Source organism: Papaver somniferum, chromosome 4 (assembly GCF_003573695.1).
Source record: "Papaver somniferum cultivar HN1 chromosome 4, ASM357369v1, whole genome shotgun sequence".
Classification (NCBI taxonomy): domain Eukaryota; kingdom Viridiplantae; phylum Streptophyta; class Magnoliopsida; order Ranunculales; family Papaveraceae; genus Papaver; species Papaver somniferum.
The window spans coordinates 114511650-114536997 of NC_039361.1; the positions used below are offsets into that span (position 1 = coordinate 114511650).

Sequence of the window (25348 nt, forward strand, 5' to 3'; positions counted from 1 at the left end):
TCATCGGTACGTATATGATATACTGGTGAATTTTGATGAAACAAGTTCAGATCTAAATAAAAAATCATGTTTTATGTTTATTTCATTAGTAGATCTGATATTTTTATGGTTTTTGGTTTGTTTTTCAGTTTTCTTTTGTGTATTAACCGTCGATACATATATGACAAACTGTTTTCTTTTTGTGTTTACTATGAAACTATAGGTTTTCTCTTATTTTTGTGGTTTGATCCAGGAGTACATATATGGAATACTGAAATATGTGCTTTGATTCAGTTATATTTTATGGATTCATCACTTCTTCTTGACATGCAATTGAGTTTTAGTTCATGAATTTCGCAGTACATATATGTCGTACTGGTTGAAACTTCTTCTGATTCTGTTTTTTTTTTTAGAGTTTCGCCTCTTTTTTTGGTTTGATCCATGAGTTCGTATGTTAAATACTGAAGTATGTTCTTTGATTCGGTTATATTCATGGATTCATCTCTTCTTGACATGCAATTGAGTTTTTAGTTTATGAATCCACAGTACGTATATGTCGCACTGATAGTAACTTCTTTTAATTCCGTTTTATTCATAGTTTCTCCACTTTATTTTGGTTAGATCCATGAGTATGTATGCGAAATACTGAAATAGATGCTATTTTTGTTGTTGTGTTTTAATATTGTTATATTCTGGTCATATTTACAGGCTCAATATATCCAACAGATACATACTCTATATGTAAGCAGTGCGGCAGATATATACTCAGATTTGCAAGTAGTGTAGAAGATATGCACTCAGATTTGTAAGCAGTATAACAGATATGTACTCAAATTGTAAGCACTGTAGCAGATATGTACTCAAATTTGTAAACAGTATAGCAGATATGTACTCAAATTTGTGGTCATTTATATGTTTTAATTAAATTTGAACCTCCAGATAATATAAAATCCCGATTTGGTAGAAGTAAGTTATTTCACACGTATTTAAACAGTAGGGTATATTAATCATTTCCATGTTTCAAAGAACTTTGGACCGTAGGATAAAGGTAAAATCCGGTTGGACCCTACTATAAATAACTACATGGGCTTTGGACCAACCAACAAATTTTCCTTGTTTTTATTGCGGGAATATGATAGATTTGATCAGATTAGAAATTTAGAATTTAGTTTCATGACTGCATGCGATTGGGAAATCCGAGATTTCCGAGCCGTAAGTCAATTCTAAGATTAGGAATTCATATAATTCTTAACCGTAGAATTGATTTATATTTTGGAAGTTTTGCTTTCCCTACTGTACATAAATCTTCAAATAAAAATTCAAACCAATGCAAATGCTTGTTTCCCAACCGTATGTTACCTTGAGTTTGCCTACGGTTGGAAACTCTCAACCGTATATGTAGCTTACGATTTGGTTTCTATACTGAGGTCAAATTTTCTAAAAGAAAGAAAACTTGAACCTAATATTTCCAACCGTAGGAAGCATAGCTACCTTTGTTTCCCAACCATAAATGGCCCTGGGATCGTATACAGTTGGAAAATCTGGAATTTTCCACCATATGCTTACGGATGGAAACCCCGTATATAGTACTTATGATTGGGTTTCCCAATGTAGGTTAAATTTTAAAAAATCAAAAATATTCGATTTTGATTTTCAAACACTAATTATGAATCAAATTTAACTTTACTAATTAGCACTAATTAATCTAATCATTCACCTTAACTAATTAATCTAATCATTAACCTTACTTAGAGCTTCTCCAATGGTGAATGCGGATGTTTCATATGTGACATCACTTTTAAGACACCCTCTAGATATAAAATCCTAAATATTAGGAAAAAATAAACTTTATCTCCAACCTATAAAGTTTTATATATTTCTTTTACTTATTTGTAGGTACATGATTGGTTAAAAATATATCTGGTTTTGTATTCAATGATTTTTATTAATAAAAGTGTGACTAGGACGGGAAGACATCCTCTAAGTGAATGTCTAAAACTAGAGGTTCACCTAGAGGATGTCTAATTATTTTTTTGCCACATCATCCTCACATCAACGGGTTGGAGATGATCTTTTATAAATATGGTTGTGTATCCTATGTGGATGAAGACTTTTTTCGTCATACACATTCCATTAGAGAAGCTCTTAGTTTAGTAAATCTAATCATTAGTACTAATTAATCGAGAATATTACAATCAATAATAAAGTTAGTAAGATTTTGAAGATTACTATTTGATTACCCCGTCCTTAAAACCAAGAACTTAGAACCCCAATAATAGGATTCCTTTAAAATGGCTATATAACCATCAAACACTGGATGGATGGAAATCTCAACTGCAAGCAGGGACGGACCTACCCTTGGGTTAAAGGGGGCTAAACCCCGGATAATCTTGTTAGTCCATAAATCTAAAATAAGAAAAAATTTGCTCGACCAAGACTTCTAGCCCGGATCTTAAAAGAAAATTATACATTTTGGGTCCGTCCCTGACTGCAAGAGTAGATTTCTAAGGTCACCAGGTCAGTAATAGTGAAATTATATCATCAAACACAGTTATTTTTCGGTGTAGAAAAGCATAAAACACTAAATCTTCTGTACGATGTCCATTTGATATTTTGATTAAAGAGTCAATTTGGAACCCAAAATTTATAGTGGTGGGGTTCAAATAAACGTGGTGCACAAAACAAATCGGTGCGTGCATGTGCTTTAAATGTTACATCATACAACACTATCAATCTCATGTCAGCATTTATGAGTACTAGTAATTTTATTATGATGAAGAAATATAAAGACATAAACAACTTTTAAAGAAAACTTTCCTAAGTTTTAACATATTTTTTTTGCCTTCCATTAGAATCAAGATGTTGCTTATATATACATGAGAACGTATAGTAGATATGTGGTAGTGGTAGTAGTTATTAGATAGGTAATTAATTAGCCAGGTCGAGTTTTTGCAGCATGGGCACTAGTGGGCGCAGTACTGTCGCTAGACTTTAAGTTTATAATGCAACATAAGAAATGTATATTTGGTACGTTGAATGTACATAGGAAATGGTGGACTGGGAATACAAGAGCAAAGTAGATGGGAAAATGCATGCATGTGGACATGATGCCATGTCAGTATGCTTCTTGGTGCTGCAAAATACTTCAACAACTCAAAACTTCACTACAGGTAATAATAATATTGAATTTTACATGCCATTAAAGATTTCGACCAGGGATCATCAAGCTCTCAACATTCCAGATTTTAGACCAAATGTGTAAGAGTAAACAATATGAACAAATATACCATCAATGGGATCAAATTCCAATTGTATCATCACTAAAAGAAAATTGAGAGCCTTATCTTAGTTGTCAGCAAAATGTTAATGCATGAGGAATCCCTGTACTACTGCAGAACAAAATATAAACAACAATTGCTCTGCCAAAGACTAGTAATAAAATTGAAGTTTGCAGATATTTTATTATTTAGTTATTAACTACAACTATAATCTTAAACTAAAGGGAACAGTTGTTCTTATATTTCAACCTGCTGAAGAAAAAGGAAAAGGAGCACAGAAAATGATTGAAGAAAAGGCATTAGAAAATGTAGAAGCCATTTTTTCACTTCACACTGCTACTCAATTCCCTACCGGTACCATTGCGTCAAGACCTGGAGAGTTTCTAGCAGGAATGGGAGTCTTTAATGCAAAAATTCGGGGGAAAGGAGGTCATGCAGCTATTCCACAAGCGTCCATTCATCCAATTTTAGCTGCATCAGCATCGATAATTTGTTTACAAAGTATCATTTCACGAGAAACAGACCCTTTGGATTCTCAAGTAACAATCTCTTGATTAAGAATATAGCTCAACCCTTATGTTCTTCTTTCTACGATTATCAAATTTTTATCCACTGATATCGTGATGAATAATTTTGTTTAATAGGTTGTTTCAGTGACAAAGGTCCACGGTGGAACTGCTTATAATAGAATCCCTGTGGGAGGAACTTTCAGAGCTTTCAAAAAGAAAAGCTTTAATGCGTTGAAAGAAAGAATAAAAGAGGTACATTGTAGTGAATCTGGCTGCAGTAGTAGAGAATGACGAGAGGTCAGTAATATATAGTTAAATGCTCATGTTGACTTGATTTCAGGTTATTAGAGCACAAGTAGCAGTACACCGATGCACCGTTGAGTTTGAATTCTTTGTAGAGGATTATCCAATGATTCCTCCAACTGTTAACGACCACAAAGTTTTTGAACATGCTCGCCCAGTCTCTGTCAACATGTTGGGAGAGAAAAATGTGTACACAGCTCCATGTTTCATGGGGAGTGAAGATTTTGCATTTTACTTGGATCATATACCAGGTACGCTTCTGTTGGTAGGAACTAGAAGTGAAGAAGCTGGATCAACTCATCCTCCACATAGTCCTCATTTCGCTATCGATGAGGATGTCTTACCAATAGGTGCAGCAATTCATGCTGCTTTCGCACACTCTTACATTTTGAGCTTAAGAAGTCGTAATCTATCATCTACAGAGGAGTTGGTGGTCTAGATTTTCTTACACAGTTCATTCTTCCACCCTTCAATTATAATTTTGTCTTAATTAGTTATCTCAGTTCTTAGTCGTGGCTGATGAAAAATTCGCCATTGTTGTGCATTATCATACACCACTCTTTCATATTTTGTAACCTTTAGTTGTAGCAAGATGCAAGCATTCGAAATGAATATAACGAGAATGCTCTCACTAATGCAATCACAATCTCATTTAGATTTGTATGAGAAAATACACCTACAAAGTTTATCAATCATTTAATGACAAACTGGCCGACTGGCAGTAGGTTTTACGAAACAAAATCACAGACCTAGTTTCTGGATTTGCTCGTCTTAATCTTGAAAAACAATCAAAATTTTCAAGTGGCCTTTCATTATCAATGACAAGGATGCAGTCAAATCACTTACCAGAACATGAAGTAGTGAAAATAAAGACAAATACTGTAGCTAATTGAAACTGGTTAGCATTTCAATATCACATAAAATATTTTGTCTACAGTAGATATGGTATTGATGTACAGAAGGTGGTGAATCAAACTCACTGGTATAGCTAAACTACAATATAATCATGTCAGCAGGTGTCATTACCTGGATTTTCAATCATTTGTCATTGCCTAGTAGCTTTCAGAAAGTAGTTTGGTTGAGAAGCGCCCTCGGCCACAACTGAAAATATATCAATACCTACACTAGAGCTCTTTGTAAATGTCAAAATTTCCTGAAACCCGCGTTTACTTCTAGTTGTTTAACCTAATGGTTGTGGACTAATTGTGTCACCTGGAAAAAAGAACTAGACTACAGAGCTTTTTGAGAAGATGATCGACGTGATCCTATATGGATATCTTTTGTGTATATATTTGTGAGAGCAAATAGCATCAAAACAAATACAACTTGAGCACTCATGATTCCAAAATGGCTGATAGTATTACCTATTTCCATCCAACTTCCTGTATTTCGGACCTATAATCACAATAAGAAAAAAAAAGAAAAAATTAGGAAGAACAATCAGAATCCAACATAAGTAGCAGAACAAACCACCACAGAAATAGGGTTCCGAAGTTTGAAGTCACCAGCATCGATTTCCGTAACAACAAACAAAGGTTTAATTCCAGTATTGCTAAATAGCGACATATTCTAAGTCTAAAAGAGAGGAATAATGTAAAGATAGAGAAGGAAGCATACCAAGAAGAAGAAATGAATAGTCATTACATCCGAAGATAAAATGACAAGAAAATAGCAACCCAGACGTGAAACTCCAATTAGCTTGGTTATTGCACTAAACACACATCTGTTCGAGTTCAAAGCAGCAGACGCAGAACCGTGTAAGATACTAACCAGAGAAAATGAAAAAAAAGAAACAACTAAAGAACTATTGTGTAGTTCACTTACATGACTAGCATGAATGGAATAAATAACTTGAAAATCAGTAACCCTGACATAAGAAACGGCTGCAACCAACAAAATGACAGATCAGTTTTGTAGCTAGTATGCCATGGGGAAAAAAAAACTAGCCATACAACTTGATACAGTGGTAAACAGACATGCAGTGTTAACTTACACTGAAGATGGTGATGAATCTGTAAACAGATGAAATTTCAAAGCTTGCGATACTTGCAAAGTTACCAGTCCCGAAAAACGCAACATTGAACAAGACCATCTAAAAAAGCACATTTTGGCGTTAGACCATGGGCTTACAGAGGCATAATTGAAGCATCAAGCATCATCACAGACATGCTAGATACTAAACATAATCCATTCAATAGATAGATATAGTTAATTAAACAGAGTATGCCGTTTTCGGGTCTGTCAGAAGCTCAAACAAATAACTGACCAGAAAAATAAGGATATTCGACTTACAAAGATTATTGGGACTCTCATGTCAGACAACTGCAACCATCTTTCCTCTTGTTCATGTCTTGCATCTTTTATGTAACTAGAAGTCCATGCTTTAGTTAAATAGAGAATTGCACATTCGAACAATATCCATGCCATGAGTACAAGTGCAAGAGCACCATAAAAGACGGCTTCATACCTAAAGTCAAGGAGAAAAAGGGGTCACTCACAGTTTACAGTTCTTTTCTCACGTATGTCATAAGCAACTCAGATGAACGTTGGAGTAGAAGAAAAGTACCCAATCGATAGCAGTAAAAAAGGAGGTGCAAAACCAAGAAAGATAGATGTCAGTCTTGACAAGAGACTAGTAGGCGAAAACAATGGGAGGACCATTGAGACACCTGCAGAAAACAAAGACGAGTAAGTAATAAGACCTCGAACTGTCAAAATGTGTATAGGTATTTGGACTTCAATGAGACGAGAGAAAATTTATAATTCAACTTATCTGTTTTCTTTATTTTGTGTTTTTCCTCTTAAGACTAGATTCCTACTTCTGTACTTAAATTCTCTTCTGAATCTCTGATTAGTATAAACAATCGTGTCTTCGTTTTAGCCAAAAAGCAAGTTTACAATTACAACAAGCACGTAGACGCATAGTACACACAAATTAGTTTTCCTACAATAGCCATGAATCATGATTCATCTGTAACATCATCTACTGATACATCTAATTTACTCAAATAGAACAAACAAAGTCAAGAATTGAAACTTATTCGAGCAAGAAAAAAGAGAAAGGAGTTCACTATGCCAGACATAGGATACAAAATGCCACTTCCAGCAAAGAACTAAGTATAGAGAAGTGTTAGTTAGCAACTCACCAGCTACAGACCAGTTTATTAACTGATGCAGCATAAGAAGTTCCTTTTTCTCAGTTCTGTGAGTAGTAGTTACCTCCACCATCACTGACGAAAGTCCAACCAAGAAAACCTAATTTTAAGAAGAACAGAAAGCTATTATGTTCATATCGGTCACAAATAAAGAGCGAAAAACTTCTGACTCTGACAATGCATGTGTTCACAACCTGCAAGTAGAAGAGCAGTGTGGACATGGGCTTCTGGTCTTCACAATTCAAGATGCACTGCCAATATTTGCTGCCTCCAGTAGTCAAATCAAAGCACCTCACGGCCAAAGCTACCCCGCTGATTATTAATCCACTTGCAATTCTACAGAGAGAACGAAACTCCTTCATAAACACATAATTGGACCAAATGGAGAGAACTGAGAAACGAAACATCTCGTACAAACCTGAGTTACGAATATTAAAGCAACTAGATACTTAAGCATGCTTAAACAAAGAATGTATGAAAAAGATTTGACAAGCTATGAACTATCTAACAAAGAACAATAGTTACGAAATTTAGCATGAGACTTACACCAAAGGGGTGTTATCAGGAATTTCCGCTGGCATCAGAGTAAAAGTGGACAAGAACCAACAGGAAACCAATATAAAAACTGGTACTGCGGATCTTCCAGGAATAGCGTAAAAGAGATAAATTGCAGCAAGTACCCCCACAATCAGGAAACAATATGTATAAAGCTTCCTATCAGTGAAACTATTCACCTGAAGAATATAATATGGAAAATGTAGATAACGTTTAGTGTTCCATTACAGGCTAGTTATAGTCAATTTATTTATTTTGGAAAAGTTGAAAGCTCAAAATCAAGTTAGAAGTCAGTACCAGGAATTCAAGAATGACTACTGACACTGCACTAGTGGCTAAAAGCTTCATACTGAAAACAAAGTTGCTCGAAGATAAATCTTTCCAGAGCAATTTTAGGAACCGATATTCACTGAATATTTGTGTCCACAGAAATATAGTCATCGCAGTGTACACATGGTAAAGAGGAGGTGAGCGCTCCACAGAAAGTAGAACAAAAATCACTGCCATCACCAAGAATCCACAGATATACACCTGCCACATAGATGGTACACTTAAAACAAATATATACACCGACAGTAAGACATAACTGGTAAGAACATCAAAACACTAAGCTAACTGAGATACAGCATTGGAGGATTTTAATTGAGCTAACACAACTATGTTGCTGGAAAAAGTTAAGCTAATAATTCTTACCTGGCTTCTATTATTTCTCAACTGAAGCATTTGATTTATACTCCCGGAGAAAGAAGTATATGACTGCAGTACATGGAGAACAAGACAGATCATCCAACCGATGTATCCAAGAGTAATTACACTCATCAGCATCAACCAATCATAAGTTTGAAAATAATTAAGTCCTTCCAGAGACAATGTTCTGAGATTTTGGGATAATTTCATAGCTTCCTCGTAGATTCCAACAGATATCAGAGCTTCAATTTGTTCCAACACAGATGAATGATTTTCCAATGCCTTAAAAGGCTTGAATCTTAACGAGGTTGACTGCTTCAGTTCTAAGCTTGTCAAGAAAACAAATCAACAAATAGACAGCTTGTATCTAATTCACACCCCTCCCACTAGATGAATCAGAGAAGCATTTATTAAGTAGTCAAGAGACTCGAGAAGTGTTAGATCAGAGTTTACCATAGGAATAAAGATTGTTGATCGCGCCTAATTTTGTAACAGATGAACTGATGAAACTAACTTTCAGTTTGAAATACGTAATGAAAACGGCTTGCACTTTAAAATAACCTAAATAGAATTTTCTTCAAAAATTAACACAAATCCATTTTCAATAATTAACGATAAAGCTTGACTATCTGGCCTTCCACTTGAACTAAAGGATACGTGATTTGCGGAGAAACTGATTAAGGACTTGCTTCGTATTAGCCAGAGCAGCTTCAACTTCTTCTCGCTGAGAATATAAAAATAAAAGCTATATCAGTATCCTAACCTTTTGTTTTCCTTTTTCCTACTTAATCGTTCAATTTGATGCATAAACCTCACTCTTAAGAATGACAAAGAGAACTAACTCCTAATATAACAGAATGATTTCAAACTCATGGTTATGAACTAACCTCATCTAGGTTTATGTAACCCAAAGGCAAATTTCCAACTGAGTTAGCAGGGCATGGTAATCCAAGAAGAGTAGACTGTGAAAAAAGTTATGGAGCTTATCAGCACAATATTATCCAATTGCACAACTTAAAATTAATTCGCATGGAAGAATCAAGAAAAAGAAAATAACGAGAAAGACAAGCCCATGGTACAACCATTAGAGGCGCTATGTCTGCTTGATTAACATCCACTCTATCTATGCCACTGATACCCCAATCAAGAGGCGTAGGCATATGATGCACATGCTCATCAACAAATCGAAAACCATCGTCGGAATAGCGACCGCGAGACGATCGTTTAGGTTGCTGGACTCCTGCTCCCCAAGCTACCAGAGGAGTATCAGTATTTGCAGGATGCCCATCTCCATGACTACCTACCAGTAAGAACATGGTCATTTCCAATCTCAAATACACAACATACAGATCGTTACAAATGAATGGTTTTGAAGTAGTATAATAGTTCATTTATGACAGTTATGTCATGCATTCCCAGCATTAAAATAGTAAAACATTATACCAAGACGAAAAAGAAAGTGAGACAAGTTTCTTACCTTTGTCGCTCATTCCATGATCAGCGGTAAAAATATAAGCTGTTTGATTGTCTTTGAAATAATCTTCAACAAGATCATACATCCGTTTTGCTATACTATCAACAACTTTAACATTGTTAAGATAGATATTTGAATATGGTCGATGAGCATGACCATTTGAGTCACAACCAAGTAAATGCAGAAAGACAACCAAATTATCCTGTTGAAGCAACTTCTTCAATTCAGGATCATAGTTAGACCTATTCAATAGACTCTTGAACTCATCAAACGACCATTCATCCAGAAACGACGCATCTGCATTAAAACTAACAATTTAATAAAATAGTAACAAAAAAGATCATTTTATGAAACATTAAAGCAGCATAATATTGAGTAGTGTGACTAACCGGTAGCAAAATCCTCAAACTCGTGAGGATATGAATTCCAAGTAGTATGTGGTATATCACTACAAAATATAGGTATAATATCTGGACTACCATAAGCAAATGTGTGCCGACTTCGATTAAATACTGAATCAAACTCAACTGGATTCGCTTTCCATCCTGTAAAATTACATAACCAAATTCACTCATTATAGACAACTACACAAGCAACCAAAATTCAAAAAGAAAGAAAAAATCGAAAAAGAATTCATACCTTTAGTAACGGCGCTAGGATCTTCATAGAAACCAGCAATAATAGCAACATGGCCAGGTCTAGATTCAGTAGGAGGACGAGCATGTGAAACACCCCAACGACCTTTTTCTTTAATTACACTTCTTAAAAATGGTGCTCTGTATTGACCTGTCTCTAAATCCGGTTCAAAGAATTTATCTGCTCTCAATCCATCAGCTGCACTTATACAAATTTGGACATGTTTAATCAAATTTTGAATAACAAAATCAAAATAAATTTTAAAGAGAATTGTTAGACCTAATTTTCACAACTTTACCTATGAGGAGAACGAGACGTTTAGCAGGAGGTGATTTGAATCGAGGAGAAACAAGATCCGAACCATGAACAATTGGTGATTTGAAATAAATGTCGAAAATACTTAACATATAAACAGCATGAAGTAAAACACCAAGTATGACAAGCCACATTTCTCTTCTTTTCAACCATTTTTTTGTTCTTGTTGATGATGAATTTAGTTTTCTTTCTTTGGAGATTTCTTCTTTAGTTCCTAAGATCCCATCAATGCTTCCTCTCATCTCTGGGTTTTGTCAAATTTCGATACTCTCGTTGTGTGGGACTCGACTCAACAAGGAGGAATAATTAATACGACACTGATTTCAAAAGGAAAGAGTGAGAGCGCGCCTGAGGTTGGTCTGTCGGACTCGGACCACATCAACACATCGGCAACCAACAAACGCTACACGAACTAAGGGCAATTAACAAAGCATAAAATCTGTTTACCGGGTGGGTGGTTAAACTGAATTTTGCACTATGATAAAAGTAGCGGACCGCTAATCATCAAATGCACGTGTCAATGTAAAACACTGGCCGTAGAAGTAAAAGCTGGCGGACGATCTAAACAGGCTGGCGTGTGATGTACAACCGCCAATGGTTAGTTTTTCAAATGTAAAACACGGTCTTTTTTTTCCCCTCTATAAATTACCATCATCTTCAAATAATTCACTCATACCAAAACTTCTCTTCAATTTTCTCTTCTTTTAGCTTTCTTGTTTGTGAAATGGCTGAAAAGGTGATCACACTTTTTTGCGATGCAAAACTTGAAGCTGTTGTTTCTAAGATATGTTGAAGTTTTAAAAAGATTGAAAATTGTAAAAGGGAAGTGCAAGTTTTTAAAGCGGCTCCAAGAAAATGTTCCGCTAAAAGGCGGAGAAGAGCTCCAGTTTTGAAAGTTAACAACAGAAAATTAAAAAACATAGGCGAAACTGTTTAAGAGTGCGCTGAATGGAAGATACGTCAAATGAAGATAAACAGAAGGCCAGAGCTTGTACTTGATTTTTGTTGAAGTTGTTTAGTACTTTTTATTATTGTCTAAGTTTATATCTTATAAAATAATTGGCAGTAATATCAATGAATGAAAATATTTAGATTTTAAAATAGATTCCCACTTCATATTAAGCGATACTTATTACATTTTAAACTTGTATATAACATCAAACTACATTTTAATAAACGACAACAACAACATCATATTACATGAAATCTAGTGAAATTATCTTTATAGGGTTCGTAGCATTCAAAATATTTAAACTCTCCTCAGGTATCTTCAGTTTACTTGGTCTGAGCGATGATTTTCTGTAAAACATATAAACAACAAGTTAAGATATTATGATGCAGTTGATCAGTGAGGACAAAGGTATTAAGATACTCACCAGTTCTTCGTTGGATAATCCAGAATTGCTACGGTGAACCATCCATAAAACTTCTGTATAATGTTTGACATCATTAATGATGAATGAAAATCTTAGTTCTAGGCTCTTACTGTTTCTTATGGTTTCGTTTCGCGACGCTACAAAATGGTTCAATACCCATTCCCATAAATAGTCATTGTTCATTGGTCTCATCATACGATGTAACCAACTTCGAACAAGAGTAACATCTTCGTCCATTGTAAATACTGGGAGAGGCATTCGAGTGCAGTAAAGACGTGTTTGAGATGGACCATCTTTAAGAATGTTGAAACAAGCTTCGAAAAGAAAAGGTTTACCATGATCTTCCTCCCAATTATCAAGAGCTGTTTGGATCACTTCATCTTCAGTTACACCGATGAACTTTTCTCGATCAATTTCCCTAACCAGGGCAAGAAACGGCTTGACTGCAAGCTTATTAGATTGAAAACGAGCATACAATCTACGAGCATCTCGGTTTCCCGGGTTCCCCGTCAGTGAGACGAACATTGTAAAAATGTTCTCCCAAAAAGAACTGTCTTCATAGACCATACCAACGATTACCCTATGAAAAAAATATGCTATGCATATAGTCAAATCCTCTTCTTCAGTAACCTTAGGACCACGAATTCTAGTAGACATTTCTTCAGGGTGAGAGAGATTAAGAGTTTTAGAAAGAACGAAGAAGATGTGAATTTGGAGATGGTGAGAATGGAATTCATAGGGTGAGAAAGAAAATCGAGCAGTTGGAAATGTAGTCGTTGGCGTTCAAAGTAAAACTGCGCGGCTTTACCATGACCACCCATTTGAATTACCAACGACCATTTTTTTTTGTTATAAATACAGCACCAGGTTTGATTGTCAAACAAACCAACGGATTCTTTCTTAGCCAACAACGTCCACCATGTTTTCTAAAGGCAAAGTGAAACAAATATTATACGTCAAAGCAAAAGTGGTTTGTCCATTATGTTTCATGGATAACCACAGTCTTATGTAATGCCCTTGGATGTATTCAAAGTTTCCGCGTGAAGGTTGTTCACGCATCAGAATGGTGATTGATTCACAACCGGAAAAGCTCAGGTATTTTCAATGTAAAGATCCCAAATGTCCATAAGAACTACATATGCTAGATGATATTATGAAGGTTAAAGAAGAAGAAATCGATTATCTGAAGTTGATGGACACTAGCGATGTCCTAGGTGTTTTTTTGGTGGAGTGGGATGATTAAAATTGATGGACAAATCGATTCACTACGGTATTGTGTTATTTAGTTTGGTGTTTATTTTGTGTTACGATTATCTAAACCAAACATGTGGATGTCTTCACATTTGCACCATCAATATCATAACTAATTTAAATCTTTCTTATAAATAAAAGCATACTAATTGGATTAAACAACTACATCATACATGAGAATAAAGGAAATACATTAGATTAAAATAACTACTATATAGGCGCCAATTCTCGTCCTCATTTAATGGCTGGGTGGTGGAATTCCTAGGGGAATGTAGGGATCGAATCCATTGAGCACCCTAAAAATGTTGAAACAAGCTTGGAACTCGAAAGGTGCGACGTGAGATACTTCCCACATCGCTAATGTTCCGGGTTCCACTTCATCTTCACCGTCGAGTTTATTTTTGTGATTGTGCACTAGTTGAGCTACGAATGCCGATACATGACGACTAATTACAGTAAAACGATACGACAGTCCGCCAGAATCACGCCCATAAATGTTTCCCGTTTCAGCGGTGAACATTTTATAAACTTTTTCCCAGAAACACAACTTCGATTTGGCTACATTTTCATTGATAGCATCTTGTATGTGAAAAACAAAAGATCTACAAATAGCTAAGTCCTCTTGTTGAGTGAATCTAACACCACGAACTCTGTGAGGCATTTTGGTAGATGATTTGAGAGTGAAGAGATTTAGAATGTGTGATTTTGGAGTTTAAATGAGGAGTATTTATAGAACTTAAAATTCTATTCGTTGGATGATAAGATTTTTCAGTCGTCTAGATTTAGTCGTTGGCGGTTTTGGGTCACACACTAGAGGATTTACTAGAGCCGCTGGCGTTTGTAGAAAAACCACCAGGTTTTGGATCATACGCCAGCATGTTTGGGGGACCACACTCAACAAACCCTCAAATTTATTGGTTTTCTCATCCGTTTTCAAGTTTGTTGAGTCTATAATGGGAGAAAAATGAACAAATCTTTGATTTTTTCATTCCATGGGAACTACTCTAACATCTATATAACAAAATGCCACACTTTGGTTTTCCTGTTTAATAAAGTGCCACCATTTTTTTTCAAAATTTTTTTATCAGTTCCGTCAAGGCTCATATGATTGGTCATTTATGGTTGACTTGGAAAGCTTTTCACGATGCAATTACTTAACTATCCTTCGTTGTTCCTTCGACTGTCCATATCGATCTGAATGTACGGGTGCCTCGGCAAAATACATTTTGCTATTATCAAATTCCCATCGAAGAGAAAATCAACTCTCTTCTTCTTTATTTGTCTTCTTCTTCACACGCTCTTTATCTCCTTTTTTTCTGATTTCAATATCCAGAGAATTGAACTGTAATTTGCGCAAGAACTTTATAATCTAGTGAATTAAAGAGAGTGTTGATGAGATTGTAGAGTTGTTCTTGGTCAGAGTTTGTGTTAATTGAAGAACAGTAAATTGGGGTTAGGGTCTCTCTGAGAATCGAGGATGGAGATGATGATTATGAGGCTTAAATCGAGAGAAGCGGAAGAGAATCCAGTAATGATTGATTGGGTGAAGTTGATTTGAGAAAAAACGACGATTTAACCTCAAATTAAAGGTAAATCAGACATTAAAATGAGGGTTTCTGTTCTACTTTGGGTTCATGTAAAATTGGTAGTGTTATTGATCCATAAATGATGGGTTTTCTAATGTAAGAACCACGAGAAGATAATTAACAGATGATTTGCAAATTTTAGTGAAGATTCGAGAATTAGGGTTCATGAAATTGGAATATGGAAAGAAGATAAATTGTTGTTATAGATGTAATTATGGGTTTTGAAGAACCGGTAAGAATCATAGATAGGGTTTGACATAAATTGCAGTTGATAGACTCAATAGAGGATTGCAACTGCTGTTTTGTATGAATGGAGATTTGTATGAGTAAACCTGCAGGTATAATTAATAATGGTGGAGGAATTTGTAGGATAAATAGTTGATCTGCTAGAGTGGTTTGAATGAGATTGACAAATCAATCTTGGTGGTGATGTTGCTGGTATTACAGATAGTGATGTTGCTGCAATGAGATCAATTACGGCTCGTCAATTTAGGGAAGAACGTGATTATTTTTTTTTATTTCCAATTTTTGCTTTGAAAATCTCCATTCTAATCTCCAACAGACAATTTAGTTCTTTTTTCCACAATTTTCCTCTGCTGATTTTGGACTCATGGATTGCTTTTGAAACATGTGAGAATTTTATGTTTGAATTGGCAGAATGGGTAAGATTCAATGCGACTTTGGGTATTAAAAGAAATGGTGTTTCCTGAGATAAAGAGAGAACTTGATATTGTTGCTGCCATTGAACTTGAATGTTGCTGCCGTGATGAATTGATTTAAATGAATGTAGTGAGACGATTCGAGGGCGTAGATGTCTTTTACTAAGCTGAATAACTGCGACCCATACATTAACGGATGTCAACTGTATTTTGAAAAAAACAGGATGGAAAAGGTTAAACGTGTGGCATTAAATAAATTCTGGAAAAAAACGGTGGCACTTTCTTAAATATGAAATTGAAAGTGCGGCACTTTATTAAAATCCCCCCCAATATATGAGTCGACTTGAGATGATTCAAGTTCCTGCACTAAAATTTGTTCATTTTTTAAAAAGCTTGAGACTTGTACATCCTAGCGAAGACGAAAAATCCAGAGTAGAACAATAGTGAATTTTGTAAACTAAAAATTAACTTCATACTCATGTAGTTATTTTGCTATTTCGGCGGTGTGCAACATACACAACAATGGCGTAGACCGGTAGTTAATGAAGATTTTATGGTGCAGTATAGGGTAACATATGAGAGTGAAGGATAAGCATGTTTTTACACATATTGTTTAATTATGGGCAAATGTATAAACACGGATTTTGAACGTTAAATATCAAGTTGTTTTTACACATATTGTTTGATATCAAGTTGCTTGACCATTCAATCATTATGGACTATAAGAGATAACACAAGTCTTATTATGGTAGGTTTGGCAACTGGACTATAGGTTTCTATATAGTCCAAACCTTCTTACTGATGATATCCCATAGCAAGTAATCTAGACTTGTACCTTTCCACACTGCCATCTGGGTTGTGTTTAATTTCAAACACCCATTTAAAACCAACCAAGTTATGAGCTTCAGGGGGATCAACCAATGTCCAAGTTCCAGCAGATTCGAAAGTAGTATGTTCTTGCACCTGTGCCAATCCATATTGGACTCTTGAGAGCTTGTTTGTAAGAGGTAGTAATGGTCTCAGTAAGTTGAGAAAGCAAAGCAATAGATAAAGGGTATCTTGTGGAAAAAATAAGCTTTTGGTTTGAAAATTCCCCTTTCAACCCTGGTCTACATGGAGTGTAAAGATATAAAAGGCTGAGGAGGTGGTGGAAGATTATCATGTGGTGCAAGACTAGTATCAACAGTAACTATAGGTGGTGGAGATGATACAACGGAAACAATAGAGTCTAAATAAGAAACTGAAGTAGAAGCAGAAGCAGCATTTGAGACATCGGCTGAAGTAGTAGATAGAGATTGAAATGCAGATATAGTTGGAGAATATGATGATTTACACTTGTCCTAGTGACATAGAGACTGCTAAAAATCCACCTTGGAAGTATGAAACAATGTGCATGCAAGAGCAGGAAAATGATCTTCATCAAAAGTAACATGTATAGAGATGTAGACTTTCTTTGAATAAGGATTATAACATATATAACCTTTCTGAGATGAAACATAACAATAACAAAAAATATATAGCTTACTTCTAGGCTCAATCTTAGAATGAGTATAAGGCTTCAACCATGGATAACAAGCACAACCAAACACTATCAGACCTGATAATTTGGTCTGACACCGTATAGTTTTTCATAAGAAGAAACAAATGACAAAGAATAAACTATTAATTTCTTCACCAAATAGTTTGCAGTCTTAATTGCATCCACCCATAATGAATCATCTAAGTTAGATTGAAGAAGGAGGGTTCTACTTAGATTAACAAGATGCTTATGTTTTGATTCAGCTACACCATTCTTCTCAGGTGAATATGGACATGTATATTGATATGAAACACCACAAGTATCCAAAAATGAACTAAATTCATTGCCTATAAACTCACCAATACCATCGGTTCTAATAATCTTGATATATTGTGTTCAAAGAAGTTCTCTACTTGAAGTTTGAAAGACTGAAAGACAATGATGAAGTATGATTTTCTCACTAAAACAAAGATCCAACAATACTTACTATAGTCATGTATGATGTTACAATAATAAGAGTATCCACTATTGGATATTACATGACAAGGTCCCCAAAAACTCATATGCAACAATTGCAATGGTTTATTTGACGCTGAACTAGATAAACTAAAAGGAAGCTTATGAGATATTTCTAAGTGACACTCATTACAGAAAAGTGGTCTATTAGACGAATTTAAAGACAAAGAGTGACAAATCCTTTGGAGAGATTGAAAAGAAGGATGCCCTAGCCTATGATGAAGTAGATGAGCATTTACTTGTTTGGCGGAAAAAAAAGAAGTAGATCCAATAAAAGCAGTTGAGTTTATATAGGTGTGAAATTGAGAGGATTTAGTCCATCTTTACTCTGCCCTTGGAAAATTTTCCACCCAGAATAAAGATACTTTACAAAAAACTTATCACTTTCAAATGTAATACTAAAATTATTATCACTTGTAAGCTTATGCACTGAAAGTAACTTTTGTGAAGCATAAGGAACATGAAGTATTCTAGGCAACAAGACTTGATTATGCACCAAGTACTTAGTAGAGTTATCTATATCATATATTTTTCTACCTTCACCATTTGTTGTCTGAATTTTCCCATTACCATTATAGGATTGATAATTTGAAAGATCTGAAACATCTGTAGTGATATATTGAGTAGCACCCAATTTAGCATACCGAGGATTTTCACCATTGAAATTTGCATTATAGTTTGTGGTATTAGTCTTCCTTGGCAGGAGAAATTCATCTTCTGATTGCAGTCTAAAGCAGTATGACCTACCTTGAAACAGATCTGACAAAGAAGCCTTGAAAACTTGAACTTAGAAGTATTAGATGAATTAATAGAACTTTGATGAAGCATTCCTCATAGGAAAAGTTGAAACTGAGGTGTAGATGGATATTGTTGATATTAAGGTCTATATGAATTATTGTTTCTTGATGGAAAATTTTGAGGAAATGATTGTATCTACCAGATGAGTTAAACAAAGGTGGTTTATATTGAGATCTGAAAGCATCAAAAGCTTTTGCCTCTCGTATTGAATAATTTTGCTTAGATTTCTCAGAGTGTATGATTTCTTCACTAAGTAAAAGATTTATGAAATTCTCCTAAAGAGACTGAAGGATTCCTAATTCTAATAAAAGTGGAAAAAGAAACAAAAGATGGTTCTAGATTATTAAGAACACTAACAACCATTTCACTATCATTTACAGGAGATCCAGTAACATAGAGTAGATCTGAAATCTTCTTGATCTCATTAAGAAAAAATATAATCGATGAATTACCTTGTTTGGTGTTTGACAACTTAGTACGCAATTGAATCACATGAGTTGATGAGGTTTCAGGAAACCTTTCTTCAATTAATTTCCACAATTCATACGATATAGATTGACCAACAACATATGAGATAACACTTTCAGAAATTGTAGATCGGATCCAAAGAATTAACGTTGATCTTCTTCACACCAGCGAAAATAATCAGGATTAATGGTTTCCTCAACATTAACACCTCGTGTTGCATAATCATACTTGATAGAACAAGGTTTTGAACCATCAAAGTAACCTAAATCATTGTAATGTTTGAATAGAAGAAGAATAAAGCTTTCCAAGTGATGTAGTTGTGATCTTGAAGCTTTGAAGTAACAATATTAGAGATTATGTTTAGAGGAACCTTAGTGATGCTAGATTATGTGATGAAAAACAAAGAACAAAAACAAGAAAATATGCAGAGTTTTAATGGCGGAAGCTAAAAGAAATAAAGGACATAGGTTATCAGGAAAAGAAGTGGCTATCTTACCATAAAAAAACGGTAATAAAAAAATAAAGTTCACATTAAACAAATAAGGGGAGTACAATGTCTTATATGGAACGCTACAACTGCAAAAGTTACAGGAGGTCACAAACCGACTGTGACCTGTAACAGAAAAGTTGTTACCGACAGCTATATCTAACTACACACAGAAAATAACTGCAAGCAACCATAAAAGATGCCCAATACAAAATGTACTCTAAATGTAATCTTACTACAGTGGAGTATGGATTCTAAATATATTGGTATCATATAATATTTTAGAAACTCTCAATGAAAAAAACCTCTCAAGTGGTTATTGGATAATTAAAATTTATATGATATGGAAGTTTGAGTTTAGAAGAGAGTATATTAAAATAGATATGGATACAACAACCATCGAAAATGCTTTTGAAAGAAAATTTTTTATTTTTCTTTCACGTTATAAGATATTCATAAGATAAATATGCATACACCATTGGAGATGCCATTGGTCTCTTTAAGGTTTTTGTTTATCGATGAAGTTCTTCAAATGTCTTTGTTTGATCTTCGGTCTTCAATCTTCGATAGTTATTCAGTGATGTCTGATACTCAACCACCATACTCTGATCCTCGTCTGAGTCTTGACTTTAGTAGAATAGAAATCAAGATATAGTTTTGTGCATCTAACATTGACAGCAAGCATGAGATAGTAAAATTTACGAGTTTGACCGAGCAGATTTTTTTATAGGATTACACTTTTCTTTGCCTTCAATTCCAAGGTTGGGTTGTGATAACATTGTCTATATCTTTGTCTATTTTAATCCTACATAGAATTCAAAAATTCACATTGATTATCATGAGGGAAATAACACAGTTTAAGACACCAGATATTTTTTTATGTCTGCACACTTGATCAGGTTGTTGATTTTTTTCTAATCGGTAAAGAATATGGTGTTGACGAGTTTTGAACTCAGGTCACTGGTACCATCCAGTTTTACAGTACGCAAAAGGGAGAAACCTTATTTGTTTTAACTCAATAGATATTCCTGCAGAATTTTTTAATTTGATTGAAAAGGGAAGATAGAGAGGAGCAAATGAGGTATTGTTAGAACTTCACCAATAAAATACTAAAAAAATGATTTTAAAATTATATTTATGAAATTGAAATAAACACTCAATTGAACAACACACTGAGGACAGATTCACTTGATCATCAAGTTGTCCTTAACACGATGGTTCACTGGTACGCCTAAAAAATGAGTGATGTTAATACCCTGTGGTGAAGTCGTATCCAGGATAAAACTACCCGCTGCAAGTAATGTAAGCACAACAGAACTTTCCTACTCTTACGAACTCAATAACAAAGCACAAAAATAAAATCCACATACAGAGAGAAAGACGAAAACAAAAAACTGAAAAAATATTTGTATGGATTGAAACATGCACCTAAACAATGGAATGAAAAATTTGATCGTGTAATCTTTTCTAGTGGTTTTAAAATTTATGAATCTAACAAGTGTGTTTACACCAAACTTGTGAACGATGCCTGTCTGATTGTATGCTTGTATGTTGATGATATGCTTATACTTGGTACAAACATGGATGTAATTAATTCCACTAAGAGCATGTTAAATGAGAAATTTAACATGAAATACTTAGGCCCCACGGATGTGGTCTTAGGGATGAAAATTAGAAGAAATTCTAGCAAATATAGTCTTAGTCAATCTCATTATGTTGAATCTGTGCTTAGAAAATTTAATCATTTTAATTGTAAACCTGCTTATACTCTGTATAATCCTTGTTGTAGACTCAAAAATAATAAGAGTAATGGAGTTTTACAACTTGAATACTCACGAGTTATAGGAAGTCTGATGTATTTGATGAACTATACGAGACCAGCCATTGCTTATGTCGTGAGTAGGTTAAGTAGGTATACCTGTAATCCATGGCAAGAACATTGGGATGCACTTTCTAGAGTGTTAAGGTACTTGAAGTACAATTTGACCTTTTGTTTGAATTATGAAAGGTACCTTGCCGTCCTTGAGGGATTTTGTGCTGCAAACTGGATATCTGCCTCAGAGGAGTCAAGTTTACGAGTGGGTATGTTTTCACTCTAGCAGGTGGGTTTGTTTCTTAGAAAAGTTCCAAAATAGATGTATAGATCGGTCCACTAAGGAATCGGAGTTTATTGCATTAGATAAAGCAGGAGAAGAATCCGCATGGCTAAGATGCTTTTTAGAAGACATTCCTCTCTGTCATAGGCTTGTACCAGCCATATTATACATTGTGACAGTCAAGTTGCAATAGCTAATGCTAAAAATATCAACTATAATGGGAAGTCTATACACATTCATAGACGACATAATACCCTGAAAAACCTAATCTCAACTAGCGTTATTTCCGCTGAACCTTTGAGAAAGTTTTGTCCAAGGAGATAATTAGTAATGCATAGAGAGGGATGGGTCTTAGGCTCATTAAATAAATTTTCCATGAAGGATACTCGACTTTGATGACTGGAGATCCCAAGATCAAGGTTTTGGATGAGACAACTAACTTGTGGTGGATTAAGGTAAACATTACATATAGTTTCATTCTTTGTACCTTCCCTATGGTTTAGACGTGATAGTGTGACTGCATGTAGATGATAACTTTTAATTAAGTCTTATTGAGTTATACAGTTTCAATTTAAGATTGAATTGGGGTGTAGTAATAAACATTCTTGATGGAACTTATATGAGGAAGTGGGTTGCTTCCTATGAGAATGAAGATGATTATCTAGAGTATTATGAGAAACGAGATATGTTCAGGGCCAAAATGGATACAACGACACGAACTTGACAACACCTAGAGAGATATCACGCGTGGCTGTTATCGTGAATCATACTAAACGATGGAAGTTCAAGAAATCGCGTTCAATGTCCATCAAGTAGTTCCGGCAATGACTCACTAAGCAAAGGTTCAGGACCTCATGGACACCTCTTGCCTATAGTGGCATTTCTCGCTTTCCATTTTCTGATTTATTTATTTTTAACGATATTTCATTCATGTGGGGGATTGTTATAAAAATGAGTTTAATTAATGTTTGTTTTATGGTCTTGGTGGTATTGGAACTTAGGACCAGTTGGTCACTAAGAACACCAGCTCATTTTCACTATTTGTGAATGAACCTTTAGTCCCACATATGGAAAACTAGAGATGATACCTCTTCATAAGTATAGAATTTTTTGATGTAAGAGTGGCCTTTTGGGTCATACACAGTTTTGTGTGAGGGAGAGGACTTGGGCAATGGGATAGTTAGTACAACCACACATTTCACACACACGTGGTGCTTTGCTTCGAAGCACGCACGCCTCCATCTCCGGGATCGGGCTTGGGTGTGGGTGTGGGTCAACCAAGACTTATCTTTTTATACAAAATACTTTTGAATTATTTCCTTAACGAATTTAAAATCAAATAAATTTTATCTTTAATGTGGAGGGTGTCTGACCCGGCGGGAATTTATTTTCTTGTCATTTTTATACTTATGTCGACATAATGTGCAGTTAATTGCCTAGCTGCTTTTTATCATTTTGGAAAATCTTGAATTAATTCGAATTTAATTGTGTCTTCAATTATGATTATTCTCTCATTAGTTCACACTTGATACACATTATTCTCGACTTTCTGTCTTCTACCCTTTTTAAACCACTCGAATACTTCATTCCAAAATGTGTTCAGAAGAAGCTATTTAACTTTATTTTCACAACCTTTCACTACAAATCCCTCGGGTTATTCCATGTAAATTTATTCATCTAATTCACCATTTAGAAAAAGTTGCCTTAACATCCATTTGATGTATCTATAGGTTATGAACCACACCTATAGCAATTAACATCCTAATGGAAGTAATTCTTGTAAAAGGTGAATAAGTATCAAATAAATCTACACCTTCTTTTTGTTTATAGCATTTAGCTACTAACCTATCCTTGTATTTTAAACAGTTCCATCCACATTACGTTTCCTCTTGAAGACCCGGCCCATTTACATCCTATGCATTTACACCCTAGAGGTAAATCTATAATCTCCCATTTACCATTTTGTTTGATAAAACCCGTTTCATTAATAGTATATTCTTTCCATCATGGAGTTTCAGAAGAAGTCATGGATTCTCTATAAGACTGTGTGTTAGAGCATTGCTCGGTTGAACCCACCAAGCGTTGGTATGTCAAGTTTGGTTGTCATATTTTAGTGAATCAAAACTCATTTAAAGAGTCGCTTTATTATTTACTAGAGTCAACTTAGTATAGGTTAGCTAGAAATTTACTAGGAGATGATACTCACAAGTATTACGTGAAGACTTGAAGAATGTGAAGAAGTAAAGGGCTACAAATACGATATCATCCTTCCACTTGAGGTTAGTAATATTTGACTTGAACTGTTTCATTCCTAACGTATCTTTCAAGTCGTGCATATTGAAAATATAACTTCGAAGTTGTGAATGATTATACTCTAGTTAAATGATTATACTCTAGTTAGACATAGTATTAAGGAATTATAATACAAAGTATAACGTCTATCTTTTGAACTTAGTATATAGGACATCGACATAGTCGTATGAATGCTATTGTGATTATGTATGAGTATGGGTGAATATTTCGTCCTAGGAAACAATGTTTTACATTTGTTTAAAGGAAGTACAATTCATAAACCTGTTTTGTGAATCACAAGGGAAATCACTAGGCTTATTGGTATTGTTATTCATTGCAAATCTTTAGATTACCAATATGTGTGTTTAGTATAGCCGCTCATAACTTGTTTATGTATCTTGGTAAAACTATTAACAATGCCTGACTTTTGTATTGGTATGACTTTTATTAGTGAAAACGATCTTAAGTAATCACCTGAGATGGTATGATCGATATGTTGTAATTGGTATGACCAAATCTAGACATTGGGGAACCGATCCTAGTAAGAGGTGCAACCGAAAACAAGTATGTGGAATCGATCCTTGTAAGAGGTGCAACAAGTCTTAATAATTGTTAACTGATTTTATGACTTGTGCAACCGATCACAAGTAAAATACCATAAATATGTGGTAACCGATCCTAGTACCTAGTCAACCAATTTTTGGAAAGCTAGTGTGACCGATCCTAGTACCCACATGGAGTTAGAACCGAAGCTTTGTGTTTTGGTAGAATCGTTAAACCCATTAATGTTGATTTGATAGGATAATCAATCACATAGTTCTTGGAAGTCAGATGAACCAATTCTAAACTCGTTTGGAAGTGTGGTAAATCGGTTCCAAGATTGTAAATATGAAAAAAGATTTACAAAGTAAAGATGTCGACATACTTTGAACATGTGCAGTAACTCTTATCTTTTATTGTTTAAAGATATTCCTTAATAACTAAAGGAGAATCCCGGATCGAAATAAATTGAGAATCTTTTAATTAAGGTTTTTAGTTCTTATATGCTTTTAATTTCCAACAATTAAATATATTTCTTTAGAAAATAAAAATTGGTAATGTGCATTTACTAATTGGAGATTTTCTACTGAGATTTCAGTCAATATTTGGACAGAGCATTTCCAGGAATTATGAAAACTGTATTTGCCTTTATTGCATATCTTTGAGAATATCCGGTTTTGGAAATTCCTTGGTGTCCAAACTTCGTTGGTCTATAAATATTGAAGTTTGCATTTCGAGAAAACTAATCCTCAGAGCCACCAAAACTACCTAGTTGTGTTGTTACTGGTGGAGTCGTCTATTCGGAGAGGAAAGTACCCTAATTAGGCGGAATCTCTTATGACCGCTCGTTTTAAAGACTTCATTGAGAT

At 34.8% G+C, this 25348-nt stretch overlaps 1 protein-coding gene and 1 pseudogene across 2 annotated transcripts; one reads left to right on the forward strand and one right to left on the reverse strand.

The window, feature by feature from the left end:
* The first annotated feature begins 3028 nt into the window (after positions 1-3028).
* LOC113274205 lies at positions 3029-4531 on the forward strand (annotated as a pseudogene).
* A 418-nt stretch (positions 4532-4949) lies between these two features.
* Positions 4950-11163, reverse strand: LOC113276385 (GPI ethanolamine phosphate transferase 1-like). Of its 2 annotated transcripts, XM_026525983.1 has the most exons (18): positions 10875-11163; positions 10580-10774; positions 10330-10485; positions 9944-10237; positions 9549-9766; positions 9354-9428; positions 9124-9190; positions 8473-8789; positions 8077-8310; positions 7771-7958; positions 7419-7560; positions 7216-7324; positions 6636-6738; positions 6362-6536; positions 6063-6161; positions 5894-5952; positions 5687-5792; positions 4950-5464 (listed from the first exon to the last, which is right to left on the reverse strand). In XM_026525983.1, the coding sequence occupies exons 1-18, from the start codon at positions 11131-11133 to the stop codon at positions 5300-5302; spliced, it is 2961 nt and encodes a 986-aa protein (XP_026381768.1). In that variant the 5' UTR covers positions 11134-11163; the 3' UTR covers positions 4950-5299. The 2 variants fall into 2 exon arrangements, with proteins under 2 accessions (XP_026381768.1, XP_026381769.1); XM_026525984.1 differs by lacking the exon at positions 10875-11163 and having other exon boundaries at positions 10330-10462; positions 10580-10663.
* Positions 11164-25348: the final 14185 nt, after the last annotated feature.